Raw genomic sequence first — 26,553 nt, 5'->3', positions numbered from 1 at the left:
GGTCTTTTTCTGCATGGAGATCGGTCACCAGTGGAGTGCCTCAGGGATCTGTTCTGGAACCCTTGCTGTTTGTGATTTTTATAAATGGCCTGGATGAGGAAGTGGAGGTAAGTTTGCTGATAGCACAAAGATTGGAGGTGTTGTGGATAGTTTGGAGGGATGTCAGAAGTTGCAGCGAGACACAGATAGGATGCAAGACTGGGCGGAGAAGTGGCAGATGGACTTCAACCCGGATAAGTGTGTGGTGGTTCATTTTCGTAGGTCAGATGGGATGAAGGAATATAATATTAAGGGTAAGACTCTTAGCAGTGTGGAAAATCAGAAGGATCTTGGGGTCCGGGTTCATAGGACTCTCAAATCGACTTTGCAGGTAGAGGATGTGGTTAAGAAGGCATATGGTGTACTGGCCTTCATCAATCGAGGAATTGAGTTTAGGAGTCAGGAGATAATGTTGCAGCTGTATAAGACCATGGTCAGACCCCACTTGGAGTACTGTACTCAGTTCTGGTCGCCTCATTACAGGAAGGATGTGGAAGCCATTGAAAGGATGCAGAGGAGATTTACAAGGATGTTGCCTGGCTTGGGGAACGTGCCTTATGAGGATAGGTTGAGAGCACTTGATCTGTTCTCCTTAGAGAGACGAAGGATGGGAGGTGACCTGATAGAGGTGTATAAGATGTTGAGAGGTATTGATCAGGTGGATTCTCAGAGGCTTTTTCCCAGGGCTGAAATGGCTGCTACAAGAGGAATCAGGTTTAGGGTGCTGGGGAGTAGGTACAGAGGAGATGTCAGGGTTAAGTTTTTCACTCAAAGGGTGGTGGGTGCTTGGAATTGGCCGCCGGTGGTGGTGGTGGAGGTGGACTCGATTAAGAGACTTCTGGATGAGTACATGGGACTTAGTAAGATTGAGGGTTATAGGTAAGCCTAGTAGATAGGGATATGTTTGGTGCAACTTGTGAGCCGAAGGGCCTGTTTGTGCTGTAGTTTTTCTATGTTCTATACTTGGTCCCCAAATCAACTATATAAATCGTAAACAATTACAGTCCCAACACTGGTCCCTGAGGTATGCCACTAGCCACTGATCGCCAACCAGAAAAACATTCATTTACCCCCACTCTTTGCTTTCTGTTAGTTAACCAATCCTCTATCCATGATAATACATTACTTGTTACACTGTGCACCCTTAGCTTGTGTAGCAGTGTTTGGTGCGGCACCTTGTCAAATGCCTTCTGGAAATCCAGATACACCATATCCACATTGTCGACTGTGCATGTAATCTTCCCAAATTAGTCAAACATGACCTGCCATTCATGAACCTATGCTGCGTCTTACCAATGGGACAATTCATATCCCGATGTCTCACTATTTCTTCCTTGATGATAGATTCAAGCATTTTCCCTACTACAGAAGTTAAGCTGACCGGCTTATAGATACCTGCCTTTTGTCTACCTCCTTTCTTTAAACAGTGGCGTCACAATTGCTGTTTTCCAGTCTGCTAGAAGCATCCCAGAGTCTAGCAAATACAATAATATACTGGTATGGATTGAGAATTGATTTACAGACAGAAAACAGAAATTAAAAATAAACTGGTCATTCTCAGTTTGGCAGGCTAGTCGTAGTAAGGTACCGTGGGATCAGTGTTGGGGTCATAGCCGTTCACAATCTGTACAAATGTTATGGATGTGGGGACCATATATTTCCATATATTTGCTGATGACATGAAGCAAGGTGGGAATGTAAGTTGTGAGGAGGATGCAGGGAGGCTTCAAGGAGTCTTGGACAGGTTAAATGAATCAACAAGAACATGGCAGATGGGATATATTCTAAATAAGTGTGAAGTTATCCATTTTGGTATTTTTGGCAAATGTAGCGTAATGTTCAAAGATGTGAAATTATCCATTTCAGTATTAAGAGTAAAACTGAAGCATATTATTTAAATGGTGAGAGGTTGCAGATTTCTTGAGATGCAGAGGGATCTGGGTGTCTTGATGCATAATATGCAGGGACAGTGAGTAATTAGGAAAGCTAATAGAATGTTATCATTTATTGCAAGAAAAATTGAACACAAAAGTAGAAAGGTTGTGTTTCAGTTATACAGAGCACTAGTGAGACCACAGTGGGGTACTGTGAACAATATTGGTCACCTTATTTAAGGAAGGTTAAAGTAAAGTTTATTTATTAGTCACAAGTAGGCTTACATTCACACAGTAATGAAGGTATGTGAAAATCCCCTAGTCATCACAGTCCAGCATCTGTTTGTACACTCAGGGAGAATTTAACATGGCCAGTGCGCCTAACTAGCATGTCTTTGGACTGTGGGAGGAAACTGGAGCACCTGGAGGAAACCCACGCTGACACAGGGAGAATGTGCAAATTCCACACAGACTGTGACCCAAACAGGGAATCAAACCCCGGACCCTGATGCTGTGAGGCAGCAATGCTAACCATTGTGCTATCATGCCACCTCCAAGGATGGGTGTAAATGCATTGGAAGTAGTTCAGAGAAGGTTTACCTGACTAATATCTGGAATGGGCAGATTGTCTAATGAGGTAAGGTTGGACCAGGCTAGGTTTGTATCCGCTGGAGTGTAGAAGAGTAAGAGGTGACTTGATGGAAACATAAGATTCTGAGGGATCCTGACAGGGTGGATGTAGCGAGGATGTTTCCTCTTGTGGGAGAATCTAGAACTAGGAGGTAATAGAGGGTTGCCTGTTTAAAACAGAGATCAGGCAAGAACATTTCTGAGGATCATGAATCTTTGGATTCCTGAAAAGGCAGTGGAAGCAGGGTCTTTGAATATTTTTCAGGCAGAGATGGATAGATTATTGGTAAGCAAGGGGGTGATAGGATATTGGGTGTAGGTGGGATACAGATTTGAGATTACTGTCAGATTAGCTAAGATATCATTAAATGGCAGAGCAGGCTCAAGGGGCCAAATAGCCTACTGCTGCTCCTTGTTCATATGTTCTTATATCACCATTCCTTCACTCTAGTTGGTCCAGAATCCTGAAACTTGCTTCCTAACACCATCCAACATAGAATGTGGTGTTTCAAGGATGCAGCTCACCTGCAACTTCTCAAAGTCAGTTAGGGATAGGTGACAAAAATTGTCTTTGCCAGCAACACATCTATGCCACAAACGAACGAATAAAGGAGAAAAAAGCAAGCTGTTTTGGCACATGGTTTTCAGAAATGTCAGTTACTTTGTTTGAATAGGATTGGACATTTTAGAACATTTGTGAGGAAAAGGTGGAATGGGAAAATGGTAATCTTGTAAATACCATAGATTTGCTTCCATTGCTATGTGAAAGACAATTGTACTCAGAATGATGACAACCCTACAATATAGGTAATCCAAATTTTGCTGTTTCCTGCATTTGTACAAATGATTTAATGATGTGTAATTGCCCTGGTCAGACTGGATCATGCAAATATGTAGGTTTGATTAACTGTTTTGACCTTTGCTCTGCTAAATTGGGATTCTATGCTTTTAAAACAAATGACAGGAATTCTTATTAAAAAAAACAAACATTTTAAATCTGAATTTTCATCTTTTCACTCAGGGTGCCAGGGATTACAATTGCTACAGACATCATCTGTGGTTTTCCCGGTGAGACAGAACTGGACTTCCAAGAAACTCTGAAACTAATTCAGGAGTACAAATTTCCAAGCCTGTTCATCAATCAGTTTTACCCACGTCCAGGAACTCCAGCTGCCAAAATGGAACAAGTTCCGGCCCAAGTGGTGAGCTTTCTCTTCATGTGAACTTTCATCGTGTTTTAACCAAATATAACCAGGTAAACCATCAATTCAGTAGATTTTTAACAAACCCCAGTTGATTTTAAGTTACATGCAGCAGCCAACTGAGGGAATGCAGATACAAAATGCAAATTGCCAACAAAGGAATTGCTTTGAGGATGAGAGCTTTGCTCTTGAATATAGCTTTTCATACCCAAATACCAACTGTGCAGAAAGTTCTACAGTTCTGGATTCCTTTAGAGAAATATTTAGCTGACATTCTTGAATGCTTACATCTTGATTGACTTGATGTATTGTCTGCAACTGGCCTCTCTGCTGTTTTAATACCAAGACTTGCTTTTTATATCAGTGTGTACAATCACCAGTGCTAATAAGGTAAATGATTGAGAATCAAAATGATGACAGAATAGCAGTATTTCATTCTGTGAAGACTTCTGTTTGTAACCTCTTGATTTAAATGCTGTCACAATGAACAGGAACTGCAAGCACTTTTACACAGCACAGCAAAGTATTCTAAGGGTTCACAAGCTCAATTCTGTATTCTGCACACAGTAACCACTCTGTTTAAAGCTTCCTTCGGGAGCCATGCAAAAAAAGTGCAATCCTGAGGGTGTTCTGCATTCTTTTCCCCCCATTAATCAGTGAGCTATAAATAGTGCAGCTTCTATGCACAGCAACAATGTATCAGTGTACAGCAAAAGGTTACTCTACTTTTTGTCCAGCCACAAAGGTTTTAACAGCACAAGTCGGTGCCAGTTGTTATCTTACAGTAAGATGGAATAAAGGTTTTGTATTAACACTTATTGTTTGGCACATAACACACAACATTGTGACTTTAGAGCTTTCAGTATGACCTTAACAAATGCTGCATCAGGCTACCACATGTATGAGTGTATATCAGATTGCTGTGAAGCAGGAAGTCTTCAAACACTGATAAATAAGAACAAGCAAGCCCCTGAAGAAACCCATGCCTGTTTATACCTGCCAAGCCATTGGAGTCAACTTCTCTTTTTACGTTTGCGTGGAAATAATCTTCAGTATCTGTGCTTAAATCATTCTATGTATTTTTGTAATAATTAGGGATCAGAAAAAATCAAGATTCCTTCATGAATAGTGTCCATAATAAGAAAATGTATTGCAGATGTAAAAGAGGGTGTGTGAAGGAACGAAATGTGGGAAAATGTGTTCCATAAGTTTCAGTGCGGATGAAGGAGATGACCTATCTTCCAAAGACTTCTTCCTGGATATTTATATTCCAGATGTTCTCTCTAGTAACTTAATCTGGTCACCCTACAGGATCTGCAACAGATTTATTTTCAGATAAAATGACATTTTAATAATGTGAAATAAATGTCCTGATCTGAAGGAGATTTTGGTGCAGTAAAGAAATGTATTGCATGTCAAGCATTGCCAATGTAAATGTTTATACTGGCAATGATGCAAATTATGTGGATTTTTTAAAAATGATGTTTGGTATTGTATCATCCTTCCTTCAGAAGGTCAAAGAAAATTTGAGTTTAGTGTTGCTTTGAATAAAAGTTCTTGCAGGATGGAAACTCCCATTCTGTTTCACTGCTGATCTAACCTGTAATTTTGGAAGTATTTGCTGAGCTATATAACACGCGTAATGTCCTGTGTTCTGCTATGCCTGTGTCTTTAAAATCTACCTTTTGTATATTGTGTCACATAAATCTGCAAGGCAGTAATCTCGCCAAGTAGATTGTTTATCACCTGAACTCAGAGACTGATTAATAATTTTCTGGTAAATATCTAGATATTTTCATTTGAATTTTCAAAACTTTACTCTTTTGTAAATATTTGGCAAATCCATTCCATGTTTTGATTTGATATGTGGGTAATATCTCAGACTTTTGGCTAAGATCAAATGTCAGATCAAGCTCAAGGTCAGGTGCAATGCTTTTTCTTGTCAGCTTGGATCTTGTATGTCTCCCTCTTGTGAGGACTGTGCATTGGATTCAATTTGAATTTGGTTTTTGGAACCAGCAAGGAGATAGATTTGGGCTTGCCTGGTCCACGCTGCACATTGGGTTTGTAACTTTTAAGAATAGAGTTTTTTTTAATGTGCTCTTGTCTTCCATTTGGGCTGACAGGAGGAATGGTACAACTAGATGATGGGGTCTTGTTCCTAATTGGTTTGATAGTCAGTGAATAGTGTTGCACGCACCTTTTCTTTGACCTGCTTTCATTCCTGGGTGTGGTTTGAGTTGTGAAGGGAGCTGGTTTGTGTTACTGAGTATCTAGGAAAGATAGTATTTAGTTTAAAAGTAAACATTTTGATGGGAGCTGTTTACTTTACGACCGTGGGTTGGTGTAGATTTCTGTGTGATCTTAAAGGGTAGAGCTGTACCATGTTGGATACTGATTGATTTTGTATTATGTAAATATAGGGACTTGCCCTCTTCCATATCATCTAACAAACCTCAGTAAACTGAAAGCAATAACTCTGTCAAAGAGCTTGCATCTTGTGACTGATAGATGAATGGAAACCGGTTCTTATTTGAAAATACCAACCAAGTCAAGAACAGCTTCTTCCCTGATGCCATCAGACTTTCGAATATACCTACCTTATATTAAGTTAATCTTTCTCTTCACCCTAACTATGACTGTAACACTACATTGTACACCCTCTCCTCTCTTTTTCTTCTCCCCTATGTACTCTATGAATGTCATGCTTTGTATAGCGCGCAAGAAACAGTAAGTTTCACATGTGACAATAATGAATCAAATCAAAGAATATAACTGCAGAAGAAAAAAAATCCCAAAGCAACATTAAATAAACCTGTAATATGTTAACATTCAAACAGCAGTGTAGTGAAAATCTATGAGCTGCCTTTTTTAAAACATAAAATGTCAATAAACAGAATATGTGCTGAAGTTCAACTTTAAAATCCTTCTGAGGGATTGCATTCTCATAGTAATTAAAAGGCAAGGGGGATCATACCTAAAAGCACTAATTTAAATGACCACTTTGTTTTCACATTACAAATAAGAATGTTTTGTCTTTGGGATGACTACCAAATGAAAATTTTTGAAGCTATTTGTATTGCATCAACTGCAATTTTTCCTCAATGTGTAATGCTCATAATGGAAAGAATATTGTACAGACCTTATATTATACATTGACATTGCATTCCTACCAAAAGTTTGATGTTGGTGCAAAGCAACTTTAGCTTTGCATGTTGGCTGGGAAGGAGCAAACTGACTTTGAAGCCAACTGGAGCAAGAACCCTGCTTCAGGAACTCTTGCTTTGTTCCCATGCCTTGTCAGACCTTGGCATCAGATTCTGGCCACACGTACACTATGACTGAACATCAATGTGAAGTGCTTTGTATCCTTGCTACAGTCATAGTGTAAAAGCACCCCAAATCTTATGTCTCCAGCCCTCCAGTTCGCTACCAACCTCATTTAAAATTATATTCTTACCTTTTTCATAGACTGCAATGGGAACTTGCTCTCCCGGCTGCAGTAAATCCATCTGTGCAATAAGAAGGGAGGCCTTTGCGCATGCAGTTACAGCAAAGGCACGCCTCTTTTGATGTCATGAGCTGAAGACGTGTCCCTTGAGGTTTGCCTTCAGCTCAATGCAGCTAAATGTTGTGAGGATATGTGCATGCATGTAATATAATGTAAGGTGCTCCACAGAGTTAAGACTGGAGAGTGGCACTGCCACTGCTGAGCACCATGAAAAAGAAACTAGAAAGTGAGAACATGTGCACTGAAGAATTGAATCAGGAGAATAAGACCTTGAAGAAGAAATTTACAGAAGAAGCTAAGAACCGCAGTGTTTTTTGAATGGCACTACAACCATTCCTTCACACATGATAGACCAAGATGTGAAAGAATTACCAAGACATGAGAACATTGTGATAGGAAGAAAACATTGTATTATATTCTTTGTTAGCGGGGAAGAAACCTTTGAAAAACAAAAGGGGATATGACGATCTGTGCCAGGATGCAATATAATGTAAGGTGCACGGCAGAGCAGGAGTTAACATGGGACTGGAGAGTGGCATCACCAACGGTGTGATGTATGCAGTCATGTGGTCAGAGAACAGTTTAGAAAGAACTCTATAAGCAGCTTGCCTGGATTGTGGAAGCTACATCATGCAAGGCCCTGCTTGGAATTGTAATTAATTAAAGCCAACCAATAAAGGGGCTGGGGATGGGGAGGGGTAGATGTTGAGTAATATCAAAGCTGGGAGTATGAACAGAGCTGGGGTGCCAGGGGAAGAAAGTGCTGGAGGGGTGGGGAGGGAAATTGCCAAGGGTGCTGGGGTCTTTTGATACTCCTCCTGATTTCAAGGGCTGTGCACCTGAGCAGGCTCTATGTCGAATAGAAACAGCCTGAAATAAATCACTAAACATTTAGATCATTCCTGGGCCACCAGCCCAAGTTTACAAACTGACAAGCCCTGGTGGAACCTATGTGTTTTAAGAGGCAAATTATTTAAATAGCTGCTTGGAAGTTGAAAATCTTCAACTACGTGTCTCTTTTTCCAAAGGTACTCAGGTACGGTATTGCACAAGAAACCCAGATGAGTAATGAAATTGGATTCAGTAAACCTGGTGAATTCTCACCAGAAAAGAATGAAGGTGATAGCTGTTCAATTGTTATCAAAACTCAACAGGAAAGGGAGCCTTCCATCTCAATGTGGCCTGCCCTGTGCAATTCAAGGAATGCTGCCTTGCCAGTGTTCTCACGTTGTGAGAATAAGCATAAAAATTGCCTATAATTGAGCAGCCAGATGGGTTCTCACCATTGTCAGAAGATCTGAGGTAGTAGCTGTTGCCAAAGGAGAGATAATTAATTTGATTGGAAACTGAGGAAAGAATTCCACCATCAGGAAACATAACTTGAATAAATGCTAGCGAAATGAATGTATACAATAAAAGTGTTGAATTAGTGACAGATTTCCAGGGAGAGACACTCCATTTTACATCAACTGTGCATCAAAGATCAGAAATGATGTTGATTTGCTTAATAAATTGAATAAGTGGATCACTTAATGAGTAAATTACAAAGATTCACTAACCCCTTAAAGACTTTGAAACCGGTTTTAATTTTGTGCAAGTGATGTTAAATGGCATATTGGAGAAATCAAAACCTTGAAATAAAGTTGTTAAGAAAAAAATTAAAAGTAATCTTGTTTTATGCTTCTAGATGCAGAAATTCTAACTCCTGTTACCTCCACAGCATCTTTCATTGTTCTGAAGAAATGTTTAACAGCAGCTTTAAATTAATATCTGCCTGTTTATCATTTTCAGTTGTCATGCACGCAAGTAATAGAGCAACTGATCAACTGGCAAACATTTTTATTTCCCACTTGCCATGAATTATTAAAGCACCTGCTGTTAGACTATAACCAGAGCTGCTGTTAAACTCTGGCCAGAACTGCTGTTGAGTCTGAGGTGACTTTTTAAAATTAGGAAATTAATCTCCCTCATCAAGAGCATCCACTGTCAGCTTGCTGCCTCTGCTGACAACAGAACCAGTGATGGGAATTTAATGTGCAGGGAACCCATATCCTATCACGTTGTGTGCACTATACTGGAGCATTGATCTACTGTGCCACCTGAAATATTTTATATATTTAAATTTGTCTGTCCTTTACTGACAGGTTTTACATTTAAGATTCTGTCACGTAGAATATTTAAGAGTCCATGGAAGCATGTTTGGATTTACTTTAATGACTTTGAACTTTCCCAGCAAGATAAATTATTTTTCAAAGGTGCTGCAGTTGACATCTCAAAGACTTCTCTGACAGGTAAATTAAATACAACATAATGATTGTAAGAACTGTTATGACATGTAAGTGAATATCATTACCTGCCCTATGCTCCTTTTGTACAGACATGTTGCATCTCAGCACTTTGGTGTTGATTACATTAAAGGCAGGGCTGATTGGTGGAAGAACAAAAAAATGTTCTCAACTTCATGGCGTTTATCTTTGCACGTACTGACTTTCTTTCTGTCTGTATGAAGTAAACATTGATGCTTCGGATAATACTCATAATCACACATTTTGTGATACTTCCCACAATAACAATAATAAAATGACAATAAAGAATTTCACGCACATTTTTCAGAATAGGTATGTTTAGGAATTACATTGAATTTTTGATTTGCCTTGATTTAAAAATGTATCCTAAACTGCTTCTCCATCCTAACTTATATTTGTTTAACTGGCTTGTATTGTACATCGGAAAGTATACGCAATACTGGCAATTTGATTGTGTCCCTTAATTTTAACCCCTCCTATCCCCCTTTTCACCTTTTAGAAGTCATTTTGATGTGATGATATTTAAATGTTGGAAGGAATAGGTTCTAATGGATTGATTATTTGATAACTAGGAAGCATCAGTATAAACAATGGAAACAGGCTAGTATTTTCCAGTCCCACCTGCAACAGAACTGGAAATTCCTGCCTGAAGTCAACCAATCTTTGGTTCATCAACTTTTCTATCCTGCTCATACAATTCCTGTCATGGATGGGACTGGAAAATTCTGGCTACAGTGTTTAGGTAGATACCAGGATGTTTTTATTTTCATTTAGTCATTGATCTCTAGAATAGATAACCAAAACATTATTTTTGGGTTCATTACCGTTCTTCAAAAGAAAGCTGGGCAAGTCCCTGAAAGTCAAAGATATCTCCAGTCATAGAACGTAGGTTGAGAAGTTACTGTTAATCAGTTATCACAGGCTGTAGGAGCTCCCTTAGTTTCCTTCAGGACTGGAGAGGAATTTTCCATAATTTTTTCCAAAACTGAACTAAGTTTTTTTTGCTTCTACCGTTAGGTTGCGGATCCAGGACATTCCCAGTCTGCGTGGTGTTACCTGTTCATTGTAAGGGAAAAAAAATATAAAAGGCTATGCAGAAAAATCAGGGACTGGGGATTAAATGGATGTTTTTTTGTGTGAGCCAGCACAGTTCAATGGGCTGAATTACTTTTCCTGTGCTGTAAAATGTTGTGGTTTCTATCCAATGTCAGTTAGGCCTGTGTTATACTGTGCACAGTGACAAAAAATACACACAGCTTATTTACCAAAGAGAAAAAGGGTTTGTCAAAAGATTTTTCATCAGGAATGTACCTCTTTGAAATATAAGGTTATAACAAAAAAATGTATTCAATCACTTAGTCATTGACGGTTTGAGATTAAAGAAAATGATGGTTCGAGGAAAAAAAATTCACGTTTATTCATAATAGACTTATTTTGTGGAGTTTTTAAAGTCAGCTTTCAATTAATTCTTTGTAGCAGACCCTAACACAAATTTAGTGGCTCCTGTCTACATTAGATTAGTTCAATCTATAAAGTAAGATACTTTTACTCCAAATGTTTGATATTACCTCAATACAGAGACAAACTTAAATTACAGTATTTAAATAATAATGAAGTAACAATGGTATATATTTGTGCTCATGGTGTGTGCAAGAATAGGCTTAGCTGTGGACTGCAGTAGAAAGTTTATAGTCATAGATGGAACTTTCCCAAATTGCACTGAGTGCAGTAGCGGGGTGAATATCAGCCTTTTCCCTGCTCGCCACAATGGCGGGTTTTTGTGCTGTATCAACTACTTCCAGCCTCATTAATTATGCAGGCATGGGAAATATGCCATATCATGGGAGGACAACCTCAGATTCACCTGCAATGTCATTACCTCACCACTTCCTCAGTCCGGGTGCCATTTTTAACTGGCCGTTTTGAAGCCCAGGATTGCTTCACTGAAAACATAGCCTGGACAGAACAGATGGTGCAGAATTCCCCCCCTTCCCCCCTGCATGATATCCTGCACCCCAAACTGGACCTGTCTACTGAGGTAGTATGGGCTGAGATTAGAAACAGGAAAGGAGAGCTCACACTGTTGCGAGTTTTTTTTACAGGCCTCCAAAAAGTTCCAGAGATGTAGAGGAAAGGATTGCAAAGATGATCCTGGATAAGTGCGAAAGTAACAGGGTAGTTGTTATGGGGGACTTTAACTTTACAAATATCGATTGGAAAAGCTATAGGTCAAGCACGTTAGAGGGGTGAGTTTTTGTCCAATGTGTGCAGGAAGGTTTCATGACACAGTATGTAGATAGGCCAACAAGAGGTGAGGCTACATTGGATTTGGTACTGGGTAATGAACCAGACCAGAGGTGGGTGAGCACTTTGGTGATAGTGACCGCAATTCGGTTACATTTACCTTAGTGATGGAAAGGGATAGGCATACACCAAAGGGCAGAAGTTATAACTGGGGGAAAGGTAATTATGAGGCTATTAGGAGAGATTTAGGATACATAGGGTGGAGTAGGAAATTGCAGGGGCTGGGAACATCTGAAATATGGAGCTTATTCAAGGAGCAGCTACTGCGAGTCCTTGATAAATATGTACCTGTCAGGCAGGGAGGAAGTGGTCGAGCGAGGGAACCGTGGTGTACTAAGGAAGTTGAATCTCTGGTGAAGAGGAAGAAGGAGGCTTATGTAAAGATGAGACGTGAAGGCCCAGTTAGGGCACTGGAGAGTTATAAATTAGCCAGGAAGGAGCTAAAGAGAGAGTTAAGAAGAGCTAGAAGAGGACATGAGAAGACTTTGGCGGATAGGATCAAGGAAAATCCTAAAGCTTTCTACAGGTATGTCAAGAATAAAAGATTCGTTAGGGCAAGATTAGGGCCAGTCAGAGACAGCAGTGGGAAGTTGTGCGTGGAGCCTGAAGAGATAGGAGAGGCACTGAATGAGTATTTTTCGTCAGTATTCACACAGGAAAAAGTCAGTGTAGTCGAGGAGAATACTGTGATACCAGGTAGTAGACTAGACGGGATTGAGGTACATAAGGAGGAGGTGTTAGCAATTCTTGAGAGTATGAAAATAGATAAGTCCCCTGGGCCGGCTGGGATTTACCCTAGGATTCTCTGTGAGGCTAGGGAGGAGATTGCAGAGCCTTTGGCTTTGAGCTTCATGTCGTCATTGGCTACAAGTATAGTGCCGGAAGACTGGAGGATAGCAAACGTTGCCCCCTTATTCAAGAAGGTGAGTAGAGACCATCCTGGGAATTATAGACCAGTGAGCCTTACTTCTGTTGTGGGCAAAATTTTGGAAAGAATTATAAGGGATAGGATTTATAATCATCTAGAGGGAAATAAATTGATTAGGGATAGTCAACACGGTTTTGTGAAGGCTAGGTCGTGCCTCACAAACCTTATTGAGTTTTTTGAAAAGGTGACCAAAGAGTGGATAAGGGTAAGGCAGTTGACGTGGTGTATATGGATTTTAGTAAAGCGTTTGACAAGGATCCCCATGGTAGGCTATTGCAGAAAATGCAGATGCATGGGATTGAGGGTGATTTAGCAGTTTGGATCAGGAATTGGCTAGCTGATAGAAGACAGAGGGTGGTGGTTGATGGGAAATATTCAACCTGGAATTCAGTTACAAGTGGTGTACCTCAAGGATCTGTTTAGGGGCCACTGCTGTTTGTCATTTTTATAAATGACCTAGATGAGGGTGTAGAAGGATGGATTAGTAAATTTGCTGATGACACCAAAGTTGGAGGAGTTGTAGACAGTGAGGATGGATGTTACAGTTTGCAGAGGGACATAGATAAGCTGCAGAGCTGGGCCGAGAGGTGGCAAATGGAGTATAATACGGAAAAGTGTGAGGTGATTCACTTTGGTAAGAGTAACAGGAGTACAGAATATAGGGCTAACGGAAGGACTCTTAGTAGTGTTGACGAGCAGAGAGATCTCGGGGTACATGTGCATAGCTCCCTGAAAGTTGGCACCCAGGTTGATAAAGTTGTCAAGAAGGCGTACGGTGTGTTAGCTTTTATTGGTAGAGGGATTGAATTTCAGAGCCGTGAGGTCATGTTACAACTGTACAAAACTCTGGTGCGGCCGTACTTGGAGTATTGTGTACAGTTCTGGTCGCCGCATTATAAGAAAGATGTGCAGGCATTGGAAAGGGTGCAGAGGAGGTTTACCAGGATGTTGCCTGGTATGGTGGGAAGGTCTTATGAGGAAAGGCTGAGGGACTTGAGGTTACTTTCATTGGAGAGAAGAAGGTTACGAGGTGACCTAATTGAGGCATACGAGGTGACCTAATTGAGGCATACAAGGTGATCAAAGGATTGGATAGGGTGGACAGTGAGAGCCTTTTTCCTCGGATGGTGATGGCTAACAGGAGGGGACATAGCTTTAAATTAAGGGGTGGTAATTATAGGATGGATGTCAGAGGTAGGTTCTTTACTCAGAGGGTAGTAAGGGCATGGAATACCCTGCCTGCAGCAGTTGTGGACTCACCAACTTTAAGGGCGTTCAAATGGTTAGTGGATAGGCATATGGATAACATTGGAATAGTTTATGTTAGAGGGTCATTTGATTGGTTCCACTGGTCAGCGCAACATTGAGGGCCGAAGGTCCTGTACTGCGCTGTAATGTTCTATGTTCTAAACTGGCCACAGGAGAGGCAGCAACATCACCAATCCAGTGTGGGAGGTGGTGGCAGAGTGGTCAGTGCTAATGCTGCCCCAAGAGTTCATCCATCCAGTGCAGAAAGAGGATGAATGAAGCTATCCGTGCAGCCACGGTAATGCAACTATCTCATCACTCTCAACTGACACACTCACAAGCCCATCACTGGCTTGTCACTCATTGCCAGTTCAAGGGATATCACTACTCACCTTCTCACATACACCCTTACATCTCCATCACCCTTACATCTCCTCTAGAAATTGCCTCCTCACCCCATCCATGGTTCCATTCAGCGCATGCACCTGACTTTCTTATCATTTAGTCTGGCATGCACCTTGCTCAGACTCACTCCATCTGCCTTTATGAAGGACAGGATCATGCACAATAAAAGGAAGGGGTCCCAAACCTGGGGTGGAGGGTCAGACATCAGGGAAGACCATACTTTACAGCTGGCCCGAGAGGATGCGGACCGTATGCATTACCATCAGTCCGAGCTGCCTTGCCTTGCCTCGCCCCGCCCCAGCCATGGTGTAGTCGTTGCCCCAGCACTACACCATCAGCCGGGAAAAAGCCTGAATGTCCAGCGCCTATTCCTTGAAGTCAGTGATGACCTCCACGAATACTGCACAGGGTTGTATGCACTCACATCCAAATACCCCTCAAATTTATTTTTGCTGGGTGCATGCCTTTGAAAGGCAGCTATGTATCACATTGTTCTGAGGTGAAGACATGTGGAAGGTAAATTCTATGTGGGGGAGATGATTCTGGCAGGCAGGCAAGGTAATAAGATGTTAATGCATTCAAATTGCATTACCAACAACAGTAAGAAAGGTGACAGCCCACCATTGATAGATACAGGGGATGATCGCTGACTGGTTTCACAACAGCGTGAAACCGATTGTTGGCCTTCCCACCATATTGTTCACTCAAGTTACCAAGCATGCCTGCCACCAACAGGGGCAGAAAATTCCACCCATAGTTTAAAGATCTTAAAGTTAATACATATATATATAAAGTGTACTCTCAATTGTGACTGAAGTACTAATTTCATGTTCAGCTTACATCCATGAAGTGCTGTATTAACTTATTCCAAACTTCTCAGTCACATTGAAAGCAACTGATCAGAGTTCAGTGTTTGCAAATAGTATTTTGAAATTGTAATTATCAACGATGCAGTTGAATTGGTGGAAGGTGTCACTGAGAAGCTATGGGACAAAAATGCGTGGTAGTGCATTCATTATCATCTCCTTCACCCGTGTTCATCAATGAAACACTAAGTACAGTGAGTTCTAAAGAAGAATGCTGACTGAAATGTTAACCTGCCTTTGGTGGACACGATATGTGCCCTGAGCGATTTCTGTTTTTATTTTAAATATCCAGCAATTTTTTCTTTTTTTCCAAGCACATTGGGGATTGGAAAAGGAAGAATACAGTTTAAATCTATTTAAGATCAGTCAAGCTCTTATAGTTTACTTTGTATATTTATTTTTAATGAATATTTGATTAAGAAAGCATGCATCAGTTCAAAATGTATTTTGAGGATATTTGTTCTAGATTTAAAACCTCCATTTAAATAAATAGCTCAGGCCTTTAGTTTGAGATGCAGAAATAAAAATCAAGAATTTTGTTATCTTTTCACATTTGGTATTTTCTAGTTTAATTTATACAGACTTTGTGGGTGTTGCATGTCTCTGCTGATCAGACTAGTGCTGTTTGGAAAGGAGGGGTAAGTGGTGCAAGCATGTGGTTTTTCTGAGTTGTTAAGCTCAAGAGGAAAGAAATAGAACCTGACCCTTCAGTTCAGGGACACTGAAATTAGTTCTTTTGAATTGTTCGTTAAAAAAATTACATTTCACATTTCCAGCTGAACTAAAATGTAGATATAATAGCCGCAAAGATAGATTTATTCTGTGAACAACCATTGTTTCTGATTTCTCAAAAAAGGGTTTTAAAAATAAAGATTTGAGTCTCTTTGGCCCTTTCTCCTGTCTCTCTTCTAACGTTGCCCTCCTTCTACCACTGCTCCTCTCCCTTCCCCTTATTATTTTCTACTGTTTTGATCTGTCTTTTCTACAACCTCACATCTTTTTCTAACTCAGAAGGAACACTTGTACATAGTTTTTTTTATTAAAAATCACTTAAAATAAGTTTCCAGATTCTGTTCTTGACTTGTTGTTTTGAAATCTCTGAGAAACCATAATAAGATGTGGCCTTTTCTTTATCTTGTGGCCAAGAAACACATTTCTCAGAATCAATTTACTTTTTCTCATCTGAGCACCTGAACATCCCCACCATCTTTAAGAGTCTTTGAGTGAAGTTGCCAGTGACCGGGGCGCGGTGGGGGAGGTTGGAGAGACACAAAAATGTCAGAGAATTCCGTTTGCCTGATCTTGAATACACACTATCATTCTGTAAAGACACACCTCAGTGTCCAGATTCATAATGTTTGAGGTCGTACACAATAATCATGCACTTTCTAGTTTAGTAGCATTTTAAGACAAATTATTGAAATAGATTTCAGGCTGCTGGCATATCACAGAGAAAACATGCTAAGCAAAACTATATTAGAGGTTAAAAAATCCAGTCTGTGCAACTCTGGTGAAATTTAAATCATTTACACTTAACATTAAAAATTTTGGCATTGATTATTCTACAGTAATTGAAAAATAAACTTAAATTTGCAGCCAACACATGCATACTATGAGACCCTCGTCGCTGAAATAAATTATCCCCACTGTCATTATATATCAAAGTAAAATGGCAGGATCTGCTAAATGCCATTAATGTAGGCTTCCTAAAAGGTCCAGCTGTTGCTGAAGTCCTGCAGCAAAAATGACAGGAAAATTAGCACATTCTCTCCCTTTTAAACATCTACATTTAGTTCATTAACTGCAAATTTCCAAATCCTCCTCGTTATTTTAAAAGAAGCTGCTTCAATTGTGAATTATTGCCTTATTGTCTAGTTTCTCACAATTAAAAAGCAGATTAGCTGTCAATTAACAGATTCCTCCTCTACCTATCATTTAGAAAAAGAATCACATTCACTTACCACTTAAAAGGCATCTAGTTGTGTGAGCAACTTAATTGTGAAAAGAAATGATTTTTTTTAAAAAACATGGAACACAATATATTGCACAAATAATATAAAACCATTAATAACATAAAAGCATAAATAACAATGAATATACTGCATTCCTGTTCTTAGAAGTCACATTTTTATATATGCAGAGTTTGTGTCGTGCTTCATCTGGTTAGCTAAAATTTTGCAGATATGAAATTCAGCTCCTGGAGACTGTTTGGCCAACCAATTATCTCATAGCCAATCTGTATTTTAATTCCATTTATTAACTTGGTTCCAAAACCCTTTAGTACCTTGTCTGAGAAAAAGCTATCAATCTCAATTTTGAAATATTCAGTGAATCTAGCTGTAATATGTTTATGGAAGAGCAAGTTTCAGATTTCCACTGCCCTTTACACGAAGAAGTGATTTCTAACATTATCCCTGAATGGCTCAGCTCCAATTTTAAGGTTTTTTGGGTCTTGTCCAGTAAAAGAAATAATTTCCCCCTCTCTGCCGTATCAAATTTTCTAAGCATCCTAAGCTCAATTTGGTCATCCTTAATCAAGGCAATGTAACAACAACTAACATTCATGTAAAAGCTTTAACTTAGTGAAACATCCCAAGGCACTTCAGTAGAATGATAGCAAATAAGTTTTAACAATGTGATATATGAGGGGATAATAAGACAAATCTTGCACAACCAGGTAGATTTTAAGAGTCTTAAAGGTGGTGAGAGAGATAGCTTGATGGTGAAATTTAGGAAGGGAATTCAAGACATTGAGGTCATGAAAGCACATACCAGGAGAATTATTAAAAATGGGTTGTTCAAGAGGTACAATATGAAGAAGTGCAGAGATCTCGTTATCTTACGGTAATGGAGGAGGGTACGTAAAAGGAGAGGTGCAACATTATGTGGGATTTGGAAACGAGAATGAAAATTTTAAAATCAAATTTTACCAAATGGAGCCAAGGTAGCTTAGTGAGAACAGGAGTGATGAGTGAATGTGATTTGATTTGAGACCTTCATTCTGGACTTAGGGACGGCACAGTGGCTAGCCATCTCACAGCGCCAGGGATCCAGGTTCGATTCCCAGTTTGGGTGCTCTGGTTTTCCTTCACAGTTTGAAAGACGTGCTGGTTAGATGGATTGACCCAAACAGGCGCCGGAGTGTGGAGATTTGGGGAATTTCTCAGTAACTTCATTGCAGTGTTAATGAAAGTCTTACTTGTGACTAACAAATAAACTTTACTATAGTTAGTTGGTTTCAGCCAATTGCTCTAAGATTGATCACAGTGCCCTATATTAAGGAAGAGAAAACATTAGTCAGGCAATCCTTTTAATTATTTTCATCCAATGCTCCCTCTAACTTTCCTTTACCATTGGTGCTACATGTTCCCTTCAAAATTGTTCATGATGTATTTATTGTACTGTGAGGTATATTCAGGATTGCTTTGAAGCTGTACACTCTCACGATTCAAATAACTGCCAGACATTGTTTGAAATTTAACAAGGCAGCTTGAACCTAATTTAGCAAGGCATTGCCCTGGGACTTGAATCAATGAGTAGCTTTTGTTTATTTTGTTTAGCTAAAATAGGCACAATGTGTATACATGTTCTTTCTGTTTGCAAGAGCAGGGCCTTGTGTATTAATGTATGTAGGTTCCAATACATGCAAATACATGCACTGCGAGCACAATCATTAATTGATTATCAATGTAATTTTTAGTGCATGTAAGATTATTTAGCAAGTGTTGTTCGATCATGTTTATCTGATGTTGGACACCGTGTTTTGAGTTTTGGGCCAGGAGCAACCAAACCCAACCAGCCTATGCTTGCAAAATGTCCTGACAAAAAGCTTCAACCCTTCTCTTTTATCCTTCTATTTTATTCAGCAGTAAATGTATTGCAAATTCTCTCTCATATGTTTCCCTTGCTCTTTTAAAGATGCTGATTTACTGACTTACTCTCTTCTGAGACCTAGTTCTATACAATCTGACCTCTTCCATGTCGCCATTCATCATGTTTGAACTCAGTTAGAGTTTGGCAGGCTGGTCAAAGTAGGTTGGCATCATAGCTGAACCAGATTTGATCCTCATTTAAATAAATTCAGATAAGACACTGCAAGCCATGTTGATTTTTCACGCTTGCTAATCCAGAATCATCAAAGTCAGTTGTGTTGCCTTACTGCTGCTCCAGATTTCAGATTATTTTAAGGAACCTATAGTGTTTTATTACGTTAGAAGCAATGCATATGGAAATGTAGCACATTACAGCCCAGTACTTCGTGCAGTTTGAATGTAGGAATGTGTACAATCCTCATAATGCCATTTCCTGATTTCACCCTCTTAGCTGTGAAAGAACATGAAGCAGAGCTACATATTTTCTAGTCTACATGTCTCACTTTGTGGCCTCATCTGAAAATGCAATGTCAGATTCCACATATATACTGATGGCACCCAAATATACCTCACCATCACCTCCCTTAACTCCTCTGTAGTCTCTAAATTGTCAGACTAGTTGCCTGGCATCTGGTACTGAGTGAGCAGAAGTCATCTTTAACTCAACACTGAGAAAATCTCAGCCAATCTTTGCAGTCCTTGCCTCAAACACCATTGTAGAGCCATTAACTCGTTATACAGCCATCAACTCCATCCCTCTCTTCGTAACTGTCAAAGGCTGAACCAGACTGTTCACAACTTTGGTATCGTATTTGACCCTGAGATGAGCCTCTGGTCACACATCTGAACTATTACTGAAATCGACTTTTTCCAGACTGCCCAACTCTGCCCTGTCAACACAGCACATCAGCTGCTGAAACTTCCATCCATAGCTTTGTTACCTCTAAATCTGACCTTCCCAGTGCACTCCTGGTCAACCTCCTGTTTTCCAGCCTTCAAAAATTTAAGCTCATGAATCTGCCCCGAATCCCTTTCACAGGTCATCCCTATCCTTGCTGTCTTACACCTGGTTTTTGGAGAAGCAGCACCTCAATTTTAAAATTCTCATTTTCAAATTTCTCCATGGCCTCACTCAGCCTTCCTCTGTAATTTCCTACCACCCTCCAACGTCTCTGTACTCTTCCAATTCTGACCTTTTGTGGATCCCAATTTCTATTCTTCGACCACTTGGAACAGTGTCTTCAGCTGTTACCTGTCTTAAACACTGAATTTTCTCCCTCAACCTCTCTGCGTCGCTACCTCTCTTTCCTACTTTAAAATGTTCCTTCAAACCTACCTCTTTGACCAAGCTTTTGCTCACTAGCCTTATTATCTCCTGAGGCTGTATGTCAAAGTTTGAGACAGTTCCGGTGAAGCACATAGGGATGCTTTACTAGATGAAAGGCGCTACATCGGTTCAAGTTGTTGTTGTTCACACACAGGAAAAAAGCATGCACAACTTCACATATCTGGTTTTGGTCTTGAAAAATTAGGGGTGAAATGTTTCCAGCCTCCTGGACAGAAATGGAATGCTCTACAAGGATACCCAATTGAAGAATGGAAAAAAAATAAGAGCATTCACACACCCATTGAAACAAAAAAAACTGGAAAAGTCTGCAATACTGTTTGAAAATAGAAAATCTAAAAATCTACGAACTAAAAATCGGAATGAACTCTGTGTTCCTCTAATAGAGGTGTGGGTGCAGGAGGTTATCATGATTGATGGCTGCAATCTTCCTTTCTTCATTCCAGATCTCCTGAAATTAAAATTACTGAGCTAGCAGGATTTATGCATGGCTTAATAAACTAGATTTTACTTTTGACTGTTTGCAGCTGTTAGTGAAGGACTATGACCTTTGTGAATATTTTTGTCTTACTTGTTTTTTCTGCTTTGAAGTGGTCATTTATTTTGTTGGTTTTTCCAATACAGCCTTTCATTTTAATGTCTTGTTTTGCAAAGCAATCCTTGAGACAGGTTTTCCGGCTAGAACAAAGAACAAAAAATTAGCATTGAAACAACAGAAAAATGAAGGTGCAATGATATTCAGACTTTGGTTAAGGAGGAGTTAGCAGATCATATAGTCGGAAGTTGGTTTCCTGACAACTTCCCACTCACTGCTCCCCGATCAGAATGTGGTATTTGATTCGCTGGTTAATAAATACAATCAGCAGCTATGTAAAGGGGAACCATGTTTTCCTGATGCCATAGGAAAGCAGAAAAAGGAAGTTGGAGACTCCGAGAATTTAGACCACTCTTTTCACTCATATTGTTTAAATATTGCTGCATTGCTCCAGGGCATATGCTTCACAAGTTCTGAGCTAAATTTATGCTACGCCACCAGTGAGTGTGAAGGTGGAAGGTTTGGTTTGTTAAATTCAGGAGGCAGCCTGCCCCCCCCTCCCAGTCAACCACCCACTACTGCTCCATCGCAATGATACTACCAGTGGAGGATGACATTGGTCTACCTCGGGGCCAGGTAAGGCCATTGAGTGGCCAGTTAACTCCCACTTACCTCATCCCTGTTGCTGAGCGTTAGCTGGTGGGGGGAGAAGCCAATGCCTGGCGAAAGCCGGTGGGAGGGGAGATTCTTCGTTAATGGGACCCTGTGTCTATCAGAGGGCTTTCTCTCAAAATGTTTCCAAAAATGCTGCAGGGCAGCTGGTTTTCCCCTTGGTGGGTTCCCTCCCCCCTTGAATTTTTAGTGTGGGAGCCAGGGAACCCAGCACCTTGTTTTATTCAGCCCTGTTATACGGTGTTCTACAAACTGTGCATTGTCGTTCATGAAACCACAGAATAATAGCTCAATTTTAAAATTAATTGTTGTTCTGAAATGTTGTGGCAAAACTAATCAGATATATGTTTTAAATTGTTGGCCAAGTGCTTATTTAGTCATGAATAAACTGTACCAATGAGAACGTTCAAACTTAAGGGTCTAATGATTGCCCATAAACTGAAAACTAAACATAATCAAACTAGATGCAATTGGTATATTATGATTTTTGTTTCATTCATGGGACATGGACATCGCTGGCTGGTCAGCATTTACTGCCCATCCTTAGTTGCCCTTGCTCAGAGGGCAGCTGAGAGTCAACCACATTGCTGTGGCTCTGGAGTCGCATATAGGCCAGCCTGGGTAAGGACGGCAGATTTTCTTCCCTGAAGGATATTTGTGAACTCGATGGGTTTTTCTGACAATCGACAATGTCTTCATGGTAATCAATAGATTCCTAATTCCAGATTTTTAAAAATGAAAGTCAAATTCCACCATCTATCTCACCAAGATGAGATTCAAACCTGGGTCCCTAGAACATTAGCTGAGTTTCTGGATTAACTGTCTGGCAATAATACCACTAGGCCGTTGCCTCCCCTGTTGAGGTTGGTTGTGTTACAAGAATATGAGAGTCTAGATCAGTTTCAAGTTCACTTACATGACATGAGTGTTTTAGATTGTGTGACAGAAGAAAGAGCAAGAGTAGGCCATTTAGCACCTCACGTCTAAAACATCATTCAATAAAATTATGGCTGATCTGATTTTGGCAGTGACTCCACTTTCCCGCCTGCCTTCCTATCACCTTTTCAGATCAAAAATCTACCTAATTTAGCTTTGAAATATTCAATGACTCAGCCTCCAATGTTCTCTGGAATAGAGAATTCCAAAGACTAATAACACTTTGAGGAAGACATTTCTCCTGTCCTTTGTTTTGAATGGGAGACTCCTTATTCTGAAACATGCCCCCATTTCTAGATTCCATTTCTAGATTCCCTCTCAGCATCTACCCTGTCAAACATTCTCAGAACCTATAAGATCACCTCTCATTGTTCAAAATTCCAATGAGTGTAGGCCCATTCTGCTCAATCTTTCATCGTAAGACAACCCCTTCATTCCAGTGACAACCTGATGATCCTTCTCTGAACTATTTCTAATGCAAGTATATTGATCCTTAAATAAGGAAACTAAAACTGTACACAGTGAAAGAACATGCTATCAAAGAAACAATGTTATGTAATTCTATAAAATTTGACATTCACAGATGATCTTTCATGTATGAAAGATGGATAGACAAAAGATTCCTTAGGGTCATGTACATGTGCTTGTTGTACCTGATGCTATGTTCGGGTAACATTAAAACTGTGTGTGTACGTTTCTATGTTACTTTTATTGTAAATATAAATATTTCATAATGGTCGTGTTCTCTAGTTCAAAAAAACCCCAAACCTTTCTGAATTGAGTGACAGACTTCTGAGGCTAGTATAAAATAATAAAAGCGTGTTTCAGATGAGCTCATGTTTGTTGCAACATTTTGATTGATTGCCAAAAGTTAGTTAAGACTAGTTGGGTTTAATAGTTCATAATTTTTCCCATCTACTGTAGTTGTTTTCTCATCAAGTGCTCAGGTTGATGACAACATCACGTGATTATTATATATGGAAATGAAAAGCGCATGTTTGAATTCTTTACTGGCTGTACGAATGTGTGACTGTTCACCTGTAATGAAGCAAATAATAATTTATAAATCAAATGAAATAGAAGTATTTCTAAGAAGGTTCAAGGTTATCCACTAAATCTGATGCTTGAATAATGATGTAATGGGTTTACTGAGATTTGGGTCACTGTCTGTGTGGAGTTTGCACATTCTCCTCGTGTCTGCGTGACTTTCCTCCGGGTGCTCCGGTTTCCTCCCACAGTCTAAAGATGTGCAGGTTTTGATTGTCCATGCTAAAAAAAAAATTGCCCTTAGTGTCCTGTGATGTGTAGGTTAGAGGGATTGGTGGGTATATATTTGGGGATATGGGGGTAGGGCCTGGGATTGTGTTCGGTGCGGACTCGATGGGCCAAATGACCTCTTTCTGTACTGTAGGATTTCTATGATTCTATGATTCTGTGCTCACACTAATTGTCCCAAGTTCCTATGTTCAGTTGTGTTAAGCAAGATGAACAACTTTACTATTTACGATTTCACACAAGACACATACATTTCTTTTTAACTTGAAAGTAGCGTTGATAACATCATTTGACCTTAAGATTTTCCTGCTGGTTAGTGTATTTTTAAGTAAAAAGTGCAAGTTTCACGAGTTCATGGTGACTGAATAAGACAAATTATGTTTATTTTTAATATTCGTCTAATTTTAAAATAATTTTTCTCATCCCATATAGATGTTAAGTTAAAGAATTAGCATAAAAGTTTACAAGAATTTAGGGGCAGTTTACCAAAGAAATGTTTAGACCTTCCATGAAGATCCAATTTGGCCTTGTGCTTGAAGGAAACAAGTTGAAGGACAAACATTTTCGCAATCACTCATATTGTGAATTCCAGTAAAGCGAAGAACTTTTCACAAACCAGAAAATCAGATCCAAGATGCAGCTGCCTTAAGCTTTTCCCCATTCATGGATATGCCTTCAGCTGCCTATGTCCAAGCTCCAAAATTCCATTTCACATCCCTCTATCTCACAACTTTGCTTTCCACCTCAACACACTTCTTGAAACTTATCTCTGACCATTCTTTTGGTCATTGATCTAATACTTCTTTGTGTGGCTTGGCGTTATGCTTCATCTTATAATGCTTCGGTGGAGTACCATGGGGCATTTCATTATATTAAATATGCTGTATAAATATAAATAATACATGTCGCTGCTGTTGAAAGCTGAAGAGTAACTTCATTTTACACAAACAAGTCTCCCACAGATCATTGAACCTCTAAAGGTAGCAGATAGTGCTTGAATATGAGGGCTACTCGAAGGATGTGGTAGCTGAAGATCCTCTGCACAGGAAAGCTACAACAGAAACCACATGAGCACGAATAGTAATTGGACAAGCCATTGGGCTGCAGAAGATGTGATTCAGCTGTCTGGGCTGATCTGGGGAAACACAGTAAGAAGTCATACAACAACAGGTTAAAGTCCAAGAGGTTTATTTGGTAATAATTAGCTTTTGGAGCGCTACTTCTTGAGGGCACCAGAGAAGATACCTTGAATCATAGTGAGATACGCTGTGCCATGCACACCATAGCACAGCAAAGAAGACTTGAGCTCTAGGAGGAGGAAGGTGATGACTATGCTGCATCTTTAGAGAAGGGGAAGGAGCCTGATGTAACCAGGGTCTCTGCAGCCCCCCTGATAACTGCCAGAGTGCCTGACGTGAATACGTGGAAGCACAATTCAGCTAATCAAAACCTGTGCTGCTATTTGTTCATCAATGATGAACTTACTACATGCTGCCCCGACAACAACAACAACAGAACTTCCACAGTTAAAGATCTTTCCATTTCTCTGACACCCACAGCTCTTCTCCCACAGTCTTTTACTTTGAGGCTGATATTAAGTTGGCAGACAAGAGACAACAATGGAAAGGAATGGACAGCGGACACTTGGAATAAAATCTATGGCTGATATTTGCTAGTTGTTCCTGCCAGGAAGATCTTTGGTCCAGCCAATGGCACCCCCGCTGCAGGGTCTCTGGCAGCAGAGAATGTGAATAGGAAAAACCATCGATAGTGGTGGGACTGGAAGATCCTGCCACTGCCAAATGGCTTGCTGCCTCTCCTGCCATAAAGTAAACTATGGGGAGGATGGAAAAGCCTGCTCTATGGTTCTAAATGGCCAGAGTTGAAGACACCTAAGTGATTCCCCTAAAGAAACATCAACTTTTTTCTTTTTCATGTTCCTTTAACTTTTGCATGGTTCTACCTCTTTCGCTACAGAGCTCCTGATAGACAGTTTGTTTGCCAACTTTGCCTACAGAAATATTTGTGTATGCAATCCCTGCCTTTTGGAGCCAAAGCCTGCCCCACCTACAACTGGACATAGATTGGCTTGGCATCATGACTACAGCTTTGAGTGAAGTGGTGGGAAAGCAAGAGGAATGGAATAGGAGTACCTTGAACATGCTTTGATATGTACTTTGATATGTCCTTTTTTTTCATCTTCCCTTTCATGGTGCACCTGTTGTTCCCTATAAACTAACAGCTGGAGGACACTTCGCTGCCTTAATTGAGGCACTCAACAGCAAAGTAAACATTACCTCCATCCTATTTATTCTGGCAGACTGTATGTGCAGGCAATTGGTGAGAGCCAGCATGCACTCGGTTATGCCATATCTGATGTACCATATAGTTGGCCATCCTTTCCATGAATGTAGACATCTGGGCAGAAGTTTGGAACACAATGACACTCATGCTAGAGAGGGACTTTTTACATCTTTCTCAAGTAGTATGCAGTGTCACTGGTAATGCTGATAGATCTCTTACATTTTCAGCTGCTGCATCAGAATAGTATTTTTGGTCTATTAATCCTGAGATGCAGCATCTGTGTCCGACTAATCAAAGCATG

At 40.0% G+C, this 26,553-nt stretch overlaps 1 protein-coding gene across 1 annotated transcript in view; it reads left to right on the top strand.

The window, feature by feature from the left end:
- Nucleotides 1-26,553, top strand: part of cdkal1 (CDK5 regulatory subunit associated protein 1-like 1) — a 658,662-nt gene that overhangs the window by 472,972 nt on the left and 159,137 nt on the right. Inside the window, 1 exon segment of the mRNA XM_080203976.1 lies at nucleotides 3,565-3,745. Coding sequence (XP_080060102.1) covers nucleotides 3,565-3,745 — 181 coding nt within the window.

This window comes from Carcharhinus amblyrhynchos, chromosome 2 (genome assembly GCF_965287045.1).
Source record: "Carcharhinus amblyrhynchos chromosome 2, sCarAmb.v2.hapA, whole genome shotgun sequence".
NCBI classification, from domain to species: Eukaryota; Metazoa; Chordata; class Chondrichthyes; order Carcharhiniformes; family Carcharhinidae; genus Carcharhinus; species Carcharhinus amblyrhynchos.
Note: the sequence above shows the minus strand (reverse complement) of the source record. Positions and strands in the feature narration are given on the sequence as shown.